Genomic DNA, 14,694 nt, shown 5'->3' with positions numbered 1-14,694 from the left:
CACCGCCAGCACTTGTGCCCAGGTGTTTAATAAAGGTGGACAATCACTGTCACCTGTGGACACTGCACAGCAGCAGCTTCCAGAACTGTGAGCACACCAAGCAATGGAGAGCCTTAACACTGCTCTGAGCTAGTGGGAGAGGCCAGACAACCCCCGAGCCTTCGTGAGCTCATCTCTGAACCACAGCTCCTTCCTTCTCCAGGACAGTTATCCCTGACACAGCACCCAGCACCACACAACTGACACACAACAGCTGCATGCCAAAAGGACAGCAAGGATCTGAATGGCAACTCAGCAGCAGCAGAGTTTGGCATAAGACACCAGCAAAGCCTCACTCGCTGGAGAGACCAAGTAAACAGATTAAATGGGATTTAGTAATATAGAATAAATAGGATTTAGTAACGTAATAGCAGAAATCACTGCTCTTGCAGCTGAAATGGGAAAAAAAATCACAAGGAGTTAAAGGAAGAAACAGACTGTGAAGAGCCCAGGGCTGGCAAGGCGAAGGGCATCAGACAGGCAAACCTCTCCCAGGTTCTCTGGGAAAGGCGCTGAACAGTGGCTGCAGTCTTTGGCCACTGAACTGAATGGCACGAGTTTCATCTGGAGCAAAGGGCACAATTCCAGTTGAGAGATTCTGTCATGGACATCACTGGCAGAAGAAGAGTCAGAGGCCTTGCTCCAGCCCAGGGAGGCAAAGGTGGGGAGCTGGGGCAGCCGTGGTGCAGGGGAGCAGCCAGGGTGCTGCAGGGGCTGCCATGTGGCCCCGGGCACAGATCCTGCCGGGCACATCCCACGGCTCCGCCAGTGCTGCCCAGAGAGATCCTGCGCCCCAACAGCACCAGGAGAGCTGCTCATGGCAAGGGACACAAGAAACCCTGACAGCCACTAACAGCCCGTGCAAGCGTTGAGCATTGTTCGAGCCAGCACACTCGGGGACGGGCAGGGAGCAGGGACCAGCCCCCAACAGCAACAGGGCAGTGGCCTTCACCCGAGCCCTGAGGTCACCAGCCAGTGAACACACCAGCCAGCACCCTCATCACAGACTGCTCACCTCCAGAATGAAATTCTGCCTCAAATTTGTTTTGCTTTCTATTTTTTTTCAGATATTTTCTTGTTTAGCCAAGCTCGAGAGTATGGTTAAACTGAAAAGAAGCTGCTTTTGAAAACACATATTCACACATCCACAGATTTCACAATTTGCATCATCGGTTTCATTCTCACACAATCCCAGCATCCAGTTCATACTTCCTATTTCAAAGCTTTGTTTCACAATATTTCCATTAAGGATTTGCCTGGCTCCAGCACCGCAGGCTGTGTACAGAAAACACACATGCTTCATTGCAAATAAATTGCAGTAAATTCGATTTCCAGAAACTGCTTCCAAGCCTGAGCCTGTCAGCGAGCCTGAGTGCAACACACAGCTCCTGGAGAGCTGAGGACTGGGCTACATGCAGAAACCAGGGGTAAAGACCGGGCCCACCGCAATTTGCACAGTCAAATGAGTGGATGAATTCAAGCCCCTTCAAAAAATCAAGGGGTTTGACTCCTTCCTGGCCCCTGATTCCTATTTTTACTGTCTTACTCAAGAAGGGCATAGTAAGTGCAATTCAGGCAGCACAGACCAGTAATGCTGTGGTGGAAGTCTTGGCAAGAGACATGTCCAGTTCTTCTGGTGAGCCCTGCCTGGGGACAAGACAGAGGAGGTCACCTGATGGACTTTACTGCACTTTAGGACTGTGCAGCTACAAACCAACCTCCAGTGCTCACGGCAGCCTCCAGCCAATCATTTCACACCAGTTTGCCCCGGGAACACCTGCTTACTTGAACTGGTGCTCTCTGGAACTGCGGATCTTGGAGGAGAAGCGTTCAGCCAGCTTCTCCAGGCTCCGGGAGTACTCCAGCTCAATCTCGGCCTTCCTGCGGAAGAACTCCTGCAGGTCCTGCAGCAGCTGCAGGCGCGACTCCGACTGCTGCTCCAGGCATTTGAACTGCTCCACCAGCTGCGTTCGGATTTCTGCAGACACACAAGAGAGAACAAAACACAATGTCAGCAGCAGACACTGGCAGGAGAGCTGTCCTTCCTTGTCCCAGAGCAAACGGCACAGCTCTGCTGGAGCTCCTTCTGAGCCCTGGGGTGAATCCAGGCTTTGCTAAAGGCAACAGATCTTCTTGCCAAGCAAGAGCTGAACAATTCCATTGACCAGCCTCATATTAAACCTCATTCTTGTCAAAACAAACAGCTGCATAGGAGCACCAAGAGCAACTTCAGAGCTTTCAACTGTCTTTTGAATTCAGCAAATGCTACTTCAATCTATCTGGTACTACCTGAAATCCCATACTCTTTGCATATAAGCTAATATATTATTTCTTGATAAATGCCCATGTGAAGACCTACAGGACAGCCAGCACTGACCTGGAGGAAGCAGGCACTGCCATGCACCCTCCTTTCACCCCATCCTCCCACACTGCCGGGTTAATCAGCAAATCCAACGTGGCTTTGGCTCAAAGGCTTAAAAAGTCTTTTGGACCCTTCAAATCCCAGCTCACAAACACCACAAGCTTCATCTGTTCCAGGTTTATTTGCTTTCCCATAGGGACCTTCATTCACTGGGACAGACACACTGCAGCCCCCGCGATCTTTCCCAAAGTGGGCTGGCAGTGTCCAGAGGTGCCTGTGTGGGAGTGGGGATGGGCTCCTCGGATAGCCAGTGTCTCCCACAGGAGCCCAGGTACCCACTGGGTCCTGCAGGGAACAGGCACTCCAGGAGCAGCAAACAGAGTTGGTCTCCAGTGCTGACCCTCATCTGGCCCTGCCAGAACCCACAACCTTGGGCACAGCACACTCCTGTTCTGCACACCCCGATTATTGGAACAGTTTAATGTTTCTCCTCTTTCTATGCCAGAGTTGTACTTTTCACCTTGATCCTCCCCATTTTGAGGACACTTCTCTCCCATGGTCAAAGACCAATTGCACTTTTTCCAGCTCCCTCATATCATATCACACAGCCAAGCTGCAAATCCCCAGCACAGAGCTGATCTCAGGAAAACAGGCAGGCACTGGGAAGGGAGCGCTGCTCAAGGACACAGCCAGACCCTCACCCTGTCTGCAAGAGGAGCAGCACAGCACCTGTGGCACAGGGCACAACAGAAATACACCCTCCCAACCCTTCCAAACCTTTCCCAACCCTTCCAGCCCCAGGCAGGGTTTCTGCAGCTCTCAGAAGCCCATGTGGCCGGGACGCCTCTGCAGGAGCCGCTTGCTCTTCTTGGAGCAGCAGCTGGGCTCTGCCCGGAGGGATGGGGAGCCCCACGGGAGGGGGGGTGGAGAGCTGGAAACAGGAGGAAAAATGAGACTAGACGGTAGGAAAATCTATTCAAAGTGAGAACAATTGGGCTGAGCTGGCTTCAGGGAGCAGCTGCGCAGCGGAGGGATCAGAGGAGCCGGAATTGCAGGGGTGGGATGATGGAACAGGTCCATATGCTGCCTGCCTGTTCCTAGAGCCCACGAGGAGAGGGGAGCGCAGCCCCACACCCCCCACTGCCACACACCCCGTGGCAGAGGTGAGACAGCTCCTTGAGACACTTTGCTTTCCAGAGTTCATCTTTGGCTCCTTCTGCAAATTCAGCATGGTAGGATGACAAATGGTACCTTACTCGCAAAAGCCCCAGCAACTAAAAATACCTGCACCGCCTGAAATGGCTGCCATGGTCACTGGGACACTCAGTGACCCGCATCGAGGCAACACAGAGGTGTCATTCCTGTGCCTGGAATAATCCTCAGTGCCCACATATTACACACATGCACACAAGGCAGGCCCTGCCAGTCCCTGCCAGCACCGCGCTGTCCCACAGCCTCACCACTGCAAGATCCTGTCTACACAATCATCACTTCATGCTGGATGGTGAATTAATAAATGATGATGTAATGGTGATGCAAAGCATTGACTGAAATCACCAAAGATTCATGAACTATTTCGAGCTCCGTAAATTTGTGAGGCTCTCATGTAGAGGAGGTTAAAACTGCCAGTATCATAATCTGGCAATCTGGTATTTTTCAACATTTCTTCATACAACAACTCTCATGTGAGCCTGAGCTCTGGAAGCCTGGCAGGTAACTCATCACTGGGTCATTTAATGGTGGCAGTGATGGGACTGGAGGCTTCACAAAGGGCACCTAAAATCAAAACTCGTGGAAATAAGGAATGCTGAAAGCACCAAAATTCATCACTCACCTTATGTGGGACCCTCTCTGGGCACTTTCTTTATGTTCTTGATACATTATGAGAGGACAGCACAAGGCTCACACCCAGGCACGGCGAGGGACTCGACACACGGCACGCGGCCACCAGCAAAGCCATTTTCTGTTCCCAAAGTCTGCCTGGAGAACCAGGTAACCATCCCCACAGTAGCTGGAGTGCTCCAGCTCATTCCTGACCTGCATCCAGCCCATCTGCAGGCACGAGGATGCTGACACAGGAGCCAGAAGGGCTGAGGCCCCAGGCAGAGGAGGAAGGGTGAGACGCAGTGGGGATGCTCAGCACAACTGCAGCCTCTGCCCAGCCAGAGCCCCCCCAGGACTCTGGGCATCTGCTGCACACAGACATCAGCCCTCACACACAGCATGCAGAAACCCCAAAATGAAGGACAGTTTCACTCTACAGGGAATGCTAGAAAGACCCTTAAAATAAATAAATATGGCTGCTAAAAGAATGGAGAAAAAGAAACTAAATTGTCACTGCAAACAAGGTCTCATAATGACTGGTGTCAGAGTACCTCAGTTGTTACTCTCTCTTGTCCCCAGTTTGCTGGGGTCCAGCTCTATCCCCAGCACACTTTGACCTTCATCAACAGAATATCTTTGTTTTTCCCATGCCTGTAATGTGTTGTTTTGACACTTTTAAGCCTCCTTGCAGGAGTTCAGCCAGGCCAGTGCCACCCCGGCGTGTGGCAGTAAAGGGCAGGCTCTGCAGACATGGGGAGCTGTGACCCTAAAGCCACCCAGCGATGAGCTGTCACACAAACAGTTGAGATGGACACTGACCCCCGGAGCTGCTGCTGCTGAATGGGAAAGGTTTGTGTAGAAAACAAAACGAAGGGCTGCTGACATCATCAATGCAAAGACAGATGTGACAGCAGAGAGAAGGACATCGTTCAGTGTCCAGGGCCCCTGGGAGTCAGCGCTCACGGGGACAGCCCGGACAGCACCTGCAGTCGCTTCCCTGCTTCCAGCTATGCTCTGCTGCCACATTTCATGGCACTCTCCTCTCAGTTAAATGCCTTTTCATTGGACCAGGAACAAACACAGGCAGGCAGCAAAGCCTTTTTCCACCCTTCAAGCCTGCTGCCTAGGGAACAGCAGGAGCACTCGGAGGGCATCCATCTCCCCCTGCCTGCACAGTGGAGCTGCAGACCAGCCCCACGTGGGACAGGCAACCATGCGCTGTTTGATCCCAACACCCTCTGCCCTCCCCCTCTCCCTCCAACCCAGCCTGCTCACACAGCAGGGGTGGGGACAGCGGGTCCCAGCAAACCCAAACCCAGCACAGCTCTGCTAACGCCCAGTGCAACACCTACAACCCAGATCAAAACCCACAGCCCTTCACCAGCAATCTTCTGGTCAGCAGCATCAGCACGAGCTGCATCCGTCCTGTACATCATGGGGGGATTCACAGGCCTGGAATTCCAGCTTTAAACTGAATGCCAGTTATGTTTTCCGCATTAGATAATTATCTCTTCAGCACCCAACCCCAAAACCTTAACTTCTGCTCAGAAGAAGGAGCTTCCACTGTGAGCAGTCCTGTTATCTAAAATGCAGAATCGGGATAGAAAATGCAGGAAATCTGATTTCCTCAGCTCTTCCGAAACACACTGGTGAGGATCCTGGAGAAAACAAAATTCCTTGGCAAAGTAAGGAGCACAGCAATGGTCAAGACAGGCTGCAGGACTGCTAATCCAGAAGAGAGAGGGAACATCTGTAACCAGAACATCTGGCAATTTGCCTTCTGTAATGTTTCTGAATCAATCAACCCATATCACAGCCACAACTGCTTGTTATCCTCAGGCCACGTGAGATGCTGGCAGCAATCACACTTCTAGGCTGCCAAGGTATGGCAAAGCCTCCCACCACACTAAGACCCCCAAGAATGCTCCCATCCCTCTGAAACCTGGTGAAAGGCTTCCAAGAGCCAGAGGGGACACAGAGGGAACTGAGTGTGATGGCCACAGTCAGCCTCACAATACAGAGCACAGAATAAACCCACTGCAGGATAAACCCTTCCCACCACTAGAAGCCAGCTGGTACCTGAGTGCAACAGATCGTGGAGATGAGAGGCATGATTTGCATTCAGCCTTTGGCAGGTTTGTAAGCCAACGGCAACATTAAAAAAAGTGGAAAAAACTCACCAAAAAAAATGGAAAAAAATTGGTAAGATTATGGGTCAGCCCAAGCAGCACATCAACAGCTTGAACTGGGCCCCGAGAGGAGCTGATTCTCAGGGGCACTTCTGCTGGGCTGCTGGAAACACGAACCTTTGGAAACCCTGGATTTCCTACGAGGCCAACTCCAAACCTGAGGGAGTGCTGGGTTGGAAATGGACACTCAGAGTGCCAGGGAGAGCATAAAGACAATTCCCCAAACCTTTTCAAGGCACCAGAAAAGTGCTGTTTTGGTTGATCTAACATCTCGGCCAGTAGATCAGGGTAAGCCTCCATTTTTCCTCTCCTTGGCTGTTCACCTCATCCATGCTCCAGTGAGGACAATGCTGGCAGCCACGCACAGAGCCTGGGAACACTCACACACGTCCAAATAGCATACCTCTGACACAGGGATGAGGCAGGGTTTGACAAAGAGCAAAATTATCTGGGACACACTGTGACAAACTTGAGCACTCCTATAAGAACCAACACACTGATGTGGAGAGGTCAAGCCGAAGACAACAAGCTCAGCTCCAAGTCATTACGAACACGCTGCTCCAGCCCTTCCCACCCTCAGCTTGCTGAAGGATATTTTCCATATGGTCTCATTTTTTAAATATCACAATTAAAACATAGATGAATGCCATTAGATGAATGCAAATTTTACCAGTGGTAAACATTATTATTATTACTATCATCATCAATTTCATTCACTTATTCCTTGTGTTTCCATACAGTTCATGGATGTTCATGGTGGGCAGCAGCATCTTTGAATTTCAGGAATTCACAAATACCATGCTGAAATCCCAGCTCCAGCTGAGACTGTGGCAGCACTCCCATCAGCTTCAATGGAGCTGGGATTTCATTCTCTGGCAGTAAATGGGCTGGTGAGACAATTCTGTTCCCAGGCAATTATTTTGCAAGTCTCCCCCTCTTCCAGTAACTCCTGTCTCCAATACTTCTTACCTCAAGTGCTGGTAAGGGCCAAGCTCCTCAACTGGCATCAGCCACAGCAGAAGGACAGTGGGACCTGCTGCAAAGTTCATGGAGGGCAATGCATGTCAAGTGTAGGGTGGGTTATTAAATAAACCAAATTCTACATGGGCAAACACCGGTGAAAAGCAGGCAGTGGAAAATCCTGGATAGTTAAGACTCGTGAGGGTGTGGAGCCTGAAGTGACATGTGAGAGACACAGGAGCCAGGTGTGCTCCAGCACAGGGGAGCCTGAAGCCCTGGGAATGGGTGACGCTCCAGCCAGCAGAGCCAGCTGGGAACCCCGCACAGCCCAGCCCCAGCAGCTGCAGATCGCAGACAGCACCATCCTCCTCCTCCTCCTCACACCGCCTCCTCCCCAGCGCCCTCCCCCAGGGTCCAGCCAGGCCAGAGCCAGGCTCTGGCTGCTCAGACAGGGACAGACAAAAGCAGAGGTTTCTCTAGCAACGCGCCGGGATGAAAGCTGTCTGAGGCGTCCTCGGCTGGCAGGGAGCAGGACCAAGCTCTGCAGCCAAATCCCAAGCCCGGGGGTCTGGCTGCAGCCCACCCACCTCCCCGGCCAGGGCGGCTGCTCTGCGATGCCAAATTATCTGTCCAGGAGAACGGTGGCAGATCCTCCCACTGGACAGCCTGGGACAGGCACTCCTCAAACATATGCTTCACCCCACTGATTTGTGACAAGTGAGAAAATATGCTTGGCAACAAAAGCCATTATTTTCCTCACCATTGGGATTAAAACCAATAGTTTATTGCAAATATAGCACAGCAAGCTGGACTCCGGGAGGATCCAATTCTTCTACAAATATGCAATACACTAACAAGGCCATTTGACTCCCAAATGCTTTTATTCCCACTTCAGACTATCCATGTGCTGCCTTCCCTAAAAGCCCAGCCCTCTTCACCATGGAATTACCTCAGATGTATTTTCTAGTGTTTTGTCATCCCGTGTTTCACCAGCACACACCATTTCCCTCGAGAGAACCCTCACACAGAGCTAATGCACCTGGACCGTGGATCCATTATGAAATGCCAGCGGGCTGTTCCACCAGAAAAAGCCCCGCTCCAGGCAGGCACTGCCAGCACAGCCCCAAGAGCCACCGGAACCCCCAGGTGATCCCAGGGAGAGCCAGGCTCAGCCCTCTCGGACAGGGATGCTGGCAGGGCAGAGCCTCGAGAGCCCACACGGCACAGCGTGTTCAGGGGATGCTCCTGCTCCCGGCACCTCCATCCACAGCCACTTCCACGTGCCAACATGGTCCGGCAGCAGTGGCAGGGAGAACAAGGGATGGTGCTGCCAGAGGAGCATCCACCTTGTGAGGGCTGAATCCAGGCCAAGGCTTTGTCAGGTCGAAGCAGTGCCACTACTGAGCTTGAACAGCCAAGGAGCTGCAGGGACCATGGCCTGGAGCATCCGCAGGCAGAGCTGCCAGCAGCGCATCCTTCCCAGCACAGTGGAGAGAAGCTGCAGGGAAGGCATAGAGCAAACAGCCCAAAGCAAGCCAACAAGCCTCCCCCCTCCCTCCTTCCTTCCGTGTCATTAGTAACATCCCTGCCTAGTCAAAGACAAGAGATATGGCTCCTGGTAAAACAAAGAACAAGACAAGCTTTTTATCCGAAACGAGACATTCCAGGTTAAAAAAAAAATAAAAAAGAGAAAGGAAAACACCTCTCTCCAGTCTGAAAACAACTACTGTGGCACTGGCATTTTTCATACAGGTTTTTCATGCGTGTCTTTAATCCCCAGCCCACTCTAGCACAGCGGCACTTCTCCTGCACGGCCCCAGCTTTGCCTGTACCCACATCGAATCCTCACACTGGCACTTGCTGGCTGTGAGGCAACACCTTCATCTGCAACTACTGAAAAGAAAAGTGTAAGAAATTAAATCTTGAATCCAGTGACTTCTTCCTCCCCTGGGAAATCCCTGCCCTGGAGGGAACCCAGGGCAGTGCACAGAAATATCCTGGGGGCAGTATCCTTGAGGCCACGGGTATGGAAGCCCCAACTCGCAGCTCAGGAGTCAGGAAAATAGCACATTCATTTGCTTCTATCCAAGGTGGTTTTGGGACCCTGCCCAAACCCCTGCTCGCTCATCTCTCATTCCTAAAGGGCACAGCCAGGTCCTGAGGGTTCCTGCAAGTCTGGACCAAGCATCCTGGTGCAGGATGGGCTCCCTCCCACACATCCAAGAAAAAAGTGGCCAAGCCATGAAGAAAATCTCCATTTCTATAGGGATCTTTGCATAAACAGTGTGAAACAAGGCTTCATTCCCCTGTAATTAACTGAAACAACAGAGCAGAGCTGAGCGGCTGTGCCAGCACGAACGGGAGCAAAGCACAGGGGCACCAGTGAGGGGGTGCCCAAAGACAGGCACCCCAGCAGGGCCAGGTATAGCACCTGAACACCCACCGTGCCATCAGCTCCACGCGTGCCACGGGTTCCACGAGGGGCAGTGACACTGTGGCTGTCACTCCCTCCCGGCAGTGCCACCCTCTCCTGCCGGCACGGGCAGCAACACAGCTGGGTCACACCGACCACAGCCACGGCTCGGGCTCTGCCTCCCGCTCCCTCCTGTGACATACAAATTTTCTTTCTAACAAGACATCCCCGAAACCCAACTCACCCCCAGCAAAATGCACAGGTAAATAACATGGTGCAGTGTTTCCCGCTGCCCTGGCCCAGATGGGCACACGTGGGGTGAACAGGGCATCAGGATGCATGGCCTGGGGTGGGCCTGGCCTTCATCAGGCTTCTTCCATTCCGTGGTCAGCCCACCGCAGCAGTGGCTACAGGAATCATCTCCATGTGCATCCCCTCTGAGAGGCCCCAGCTGCAAGTGGGCAGAAATGGGTTGATAATGACTTTCCACGGCTTTCCACTCATCTGCGAGGAGTGTAAATCCCACACTGCATTCCTTAAACAGCATCCTTCTGCAATCCCAGCAGAGCAGGGGCCTCCTGACCCTCTGGGAACTTGGCCAAACGCACAGAAGCTGAGACCAAGGCAGCAAGTGTATCCTTTCCATGAGATCTGCCGGCTCCTGTATCCCAGTAGGAACAAGCCCCACCCCAAGTCCCGGTCAGAAGGGTTTGATGGTATGTTCCTGCTCTCCCTGTGGAAGAAGCTGATGGCTCTGCACAGGGACATTCAGCAGCTTCCTGCAAAGCAACCCGAGCCAAAGGGTCCAGTGCTGTGACACTCCAGCTCTCCTGAGCAGTGGCCCCCGAACATGGAACATCACCAGAGGAAAAAGACCTGGCATCCAAGCCAGCCCCTTCCCCCGTGGGTCTGCAGGAACCACTGGGAGAACCTGGGCAGACCAGAGCAGACCAGTACAGTGGTCTAGAGAAACATCTAGAGCTGAAGGAAGCACCAGGCGTTGCTGGTGGCCACCTCCCTCCCACTCCCCCTCTCCAGGGCACAGGGTCCGTGCTGGGGCTCCTGGCAGGAAGCTGCAGTGTGAGAAGGGGACAGACAGGGATGTGGACGCTGGAGCAGCAGAGATGTTCTACCTTCTGTCCTCTACCACCACAAGGTACAACCTCCCTGCATGGAGGACTCAAGCCACAACAAGACATGCAGCTACTCAAGAGCATGTAAACATGACCCAACAGAGAAGACCTTCCATGGAGCACGTTTGAACCCCAGTGGGTCAGACTACCTGATCCCAAGATTCACAGCAATGCCCCTCTGTGAATACAGGAGAAACTCTTCCCCATCATCCCTTTCTGCTTTTTAACTGAAGCACAGACACTCACCCTGCAGCACCCAGAACTTCTCAGGAAACCACTGCAGCAGGGGCAACAGGTTAGGCCAGATTTAAAACACTGGTAATTTCTTCCCCCTCATTTTTCAAACGAAAATTCAAAATGCAAATGAAAAAGAGTTGTAAAGTTTTGAAAATAAAGCAACTGAGTCATTTTTTTGCTTTTATACTTTCAGACCATAAGTTAGTAGGGCATTCTTTGTGAGAAAAGCAGAACATCCTTGATCAGATGATCAGTTAGAGCCACCACAGCTATTTCCGTTTGACTGTTCACCGGCACATCAGAGAGGGGAATTCCATCCCACTAGAAATTTCTAGGTCACAAAACACCTTCCTAGATGACAAATAAGCCTCCAGCCACCAAATAACGAAAGATCAAAAGCAGCTGCTAAGAGAGCACAGGCTCCTGCTGTACAGACTGTGCACACACGAGGTTTCTCAGGAAACCTCTCAGATTGTTAGTCCTGGCCTAAACAGACACAATGCTTATGAGAGCACTGAACTGGGCTTAAGACTTAAGTAATGTCCACCAGTAGCCCCTCGCTTAATGCAGAGGGCAAAGGAAGATGAGGGCAGCTCCTCAGTGTCAGAGAACAAAGACCACAGTTGAGACAGCAACAGTGAAGCCTTGAAATGATGAAAATTAAACTGGGCAAGCACAAGGACAAGGTGGTAAAGCTCTGCCACCACAAGTCACAGCAGCAGATCCCATACGCTGCTCCTCACACAGCCCCCTTCCCTCTCCTGTCCCTGCACATGACAGCAAGGTGGTGGCATTTGTCACAGACCTTGGTACTCCAAACCCACAGGAGTTCCTGGCAGCAGATTTCCCTCAAAAACTGACCCTGGACAGAGATCTGGGAAGGGCAAGTCTGGCTCATGAGGAGGCAGCAGGGAGCAAGTGCCTTGCATAAAGCACAGCACCCAGCTCTCTTCCACAGGCAGCACTGCCAGGCTGACAGCTCTGCAGGGCAGCCCACACTCCTGGGACACAGGAAGACCAAAAAACAACCAAAGAAACCCAAACTGTGTTTATTCTTAACTTCAGCTGAGCCTCAAGGCCAAAATTTCCATGGATCAAGACTGTCTGAGAACAGATATAATGATGTGTTGCAATTACGTTCAATTTAAGAACAGAAACAGCACTTCAAACCACACACCATGTGTGCCAGACAGGAAGAGAGAGCGGGCAGGGGAGCGCCCGGACTGGGCACCCACGGGAACGCCGACAGCAGCTGCCCTGGCTCTGGGAACACCGACTGCAGCCGGGCAGCCATCCCTCCATGTGCTCTCAGCATGGAACCCAGTGTTGTCCAGGGACACTGGGTCCTCCCTCTTTGAGACTAAAGAGTAGGCAAATCTGCTTGGAGGAGAAATCTCCACTCAACAGAGGAATGGCTGCTGTGCCATGGAAGCAGGCTGGAAAGCAGGAAGGTTGCCAGGAGCAGTGCAGCTCACACTACCTGCCTGCCACGCTTTATCACACACAAAAATCTCCTTCCATAAGGTTCACTGACTACAAAAATTAGCAAAGGGAAATTATTTCTTAAAAAAAAAAAAAAAGCTGAACTCCAGTGTCAAAATATCTTTTCCCAATAAGAAAAATTCAAGTGTAGACCAAAACCCACTCAGATAAATCCACAAGCAGACAGGTCCTCAAGCGACTGTATTGCAAATTTTTCCATGGGGCGTCAGCCGCTCTCCTGCTGTCTCCATGCCAGCCCCTAATGAATTCAATGCGCTGGTGACTACACTGTTTTCTGAAGAACTTGGCAAGATGTTCATTATTAGAGAAGAGAGGAAAAACAGAGCAGAATTTAGTCATTTAATATTCTGTTTTCCAATAACTGAAGAAACATCCCAATCCCATTGAGATCACTATGGACATATCCATCAGAGGGAAGGTGGTGGTACAGGAAGGACTGATGGGAAGAATGGCCAAGTTCACACATCTGAATCCAAACTTCCTATTGGAAATACTGCAAAAATGTGACATAATCCACCTAAAACCAGCATCAGGATTAGTCCAGAATCATTCCAGTGCTGCTGAAGACAGAATCCAACCCAAAGGAATTGCAGCAAGAACACATTTAACCAGTCTCTTAAAATACCTCTATTTTTTATAGCCACCCCTGAGCAGTGTGGAACATGTGTTAGCAGAGAGGCAGCTGGTGACTCGGAAACAGGCGAGGGCAAGGAGGAACCAAAGGAGAAGCACAGCGAGCCCTGGCATGTGGATGTGGAGCAGAGCCAAGGGCTCAGTGCAGTCACTGACGGGAGCCATGTCCCAAGATGTCCCGAGGGCCAGCAGGCACCTGGCCAGCCCCGCCTGCAGGCACAGGGGACAGGGTCTGTCCTGCCCAAAATAAACCCCTGCACGACAGAGGGAACCTGCCCCCAGCACAGCACTTCAGCAGAGCTCTGCCCTACCCAGCCCGCGGTAACTCCCTGCCACTTGGCACAGGGGCTGCACCACACAGAAATGAGGCAAATTAACCCAAAGTTGTTCTCTCTACCTCTCTCTGGGAAGAGAAGCATGTGTGCAGCTGGAGCCCAGCAGCAGGTGTTTACCCACATTCTTGTCAGACACTGGAGAAGTGGCTGACCCTCACTTTCAAGCTGTGGTTTACCACAGGAATTGCCGCCAGGACCAAACAAGCTTTGGGGGTTAAATTTAGGCAGCAGAAATGCACATTTTCAAGTTTTTTTGTGCTTTGCACAGAGTTCTGCCAGCAGCACCACTAGTGTTGCTCGGCCATCGGCAGCACAGGTCATATCCAGGGGTGGCCCCAGGGGCAGTGCCTGAGCCCGGATCTCCCTGCGGCCACACAGGTACAGCCCCTGCCCACGAGATGCAGGGCACAGGACCACGAGCACAGCACAGCTCTGCAACATGTCCTCCTCCAGGGAGCTCCTGGGCCACTCCAGGCCTTTGCTTCATTTAACCCTTGCCTGCTTCAGCTGAGGGAAGGTCCATGTCAGTGGAAGGGTCTGTGCCTGTCCCACTGCCCGCAGGGCTCTGGCAGTGACACCACACAGGGACAGCGACAGCAGCCCCAGGGAGGGCAGCCAGGCCGGGAAGGAAACCCCTGGCTGTGCCTCGGCTGCAGTATCTTCATGCTCCTCTTCCTGCACCCCTTGGCACCTCCCTGTTTGCTTGGGAACAGAGACTGCCCAGTAGTAATTCACAGTCTGAACTGGTCACACCTCCCACCACTTTTGTCTGACTGTGAGCAGCACTAAGGGATTAAATCTCATTCACTGCCCCCACAACACCCTGTCATCTGGACTACACGGTCCTACACTGACCACACTGATCACTGCAAGGGAGAATTTACAGGACTGGAGGCGGAGCAAGACCTCAGAATTGCCCAGCAACTCAAAGCTTTCAGGGGGTTTTGGTTGGTTTTGTTGTTTGGGGTTTATTTTCTTTTTCTTTGGTTTGGGGTTTTTGGTGTTATTTTAAAGAAGCCAAACTTCAAAGAGGTCCAATCCAAGCCTCTGGCATCCCAAAGCCCCT

The 14,694-nt window shown here is 52.0% G+C and overlaps 1 protein-coding gene across 4 annotated transcripts in view; it reads right to left on the bottom strand.

Moving 5' to 3' along the window:
• The window catches only part of SRGAP3 (SLIT-ROBO Rho GTPase activating protein 3), an 84,112-nt gene that overhangs the window by 42,274 nt on the left and 27,144 nt on the right, over positions 1-14,694 (bottom strand). For all 4 annotated transcript variants that reach the window (XM_017827096.1, XM_017827097.1, XM_017827099.1 and 1 more), the window contains exon 2: positions 1,825-2,017. In XM_017827096.1, coding sequence (XP_017682585.1) covers positions 1,825-2,017 — 193 coding nt within the window. The remainder of the gene's footprint in view (positions 1-1,824; positions 2,018-14,694) is intronic.

This window comes from Lepidothrix coronata, unplaced genomic scaffold, assembly GCF_001604755.1.
Source record: "Lepidothrix coronata isolate B3197 unplaced genomic scaffold, Lepidothrix_coronata-1.0 Scaffold134, whole genome shotgun sequence".
Classification (NCBI taxonomy): domain Eukaryota; kingdom Metazoa; phylum Chordata; class Aves; order Passeriformes; family Pipridae; genus Lepidothrix; species Lepidothrix coronata.
Note: the sequence above shows the minus strand (reverse complement) of the source record. Positions and strands in the feature narration are given on the sequence as shown.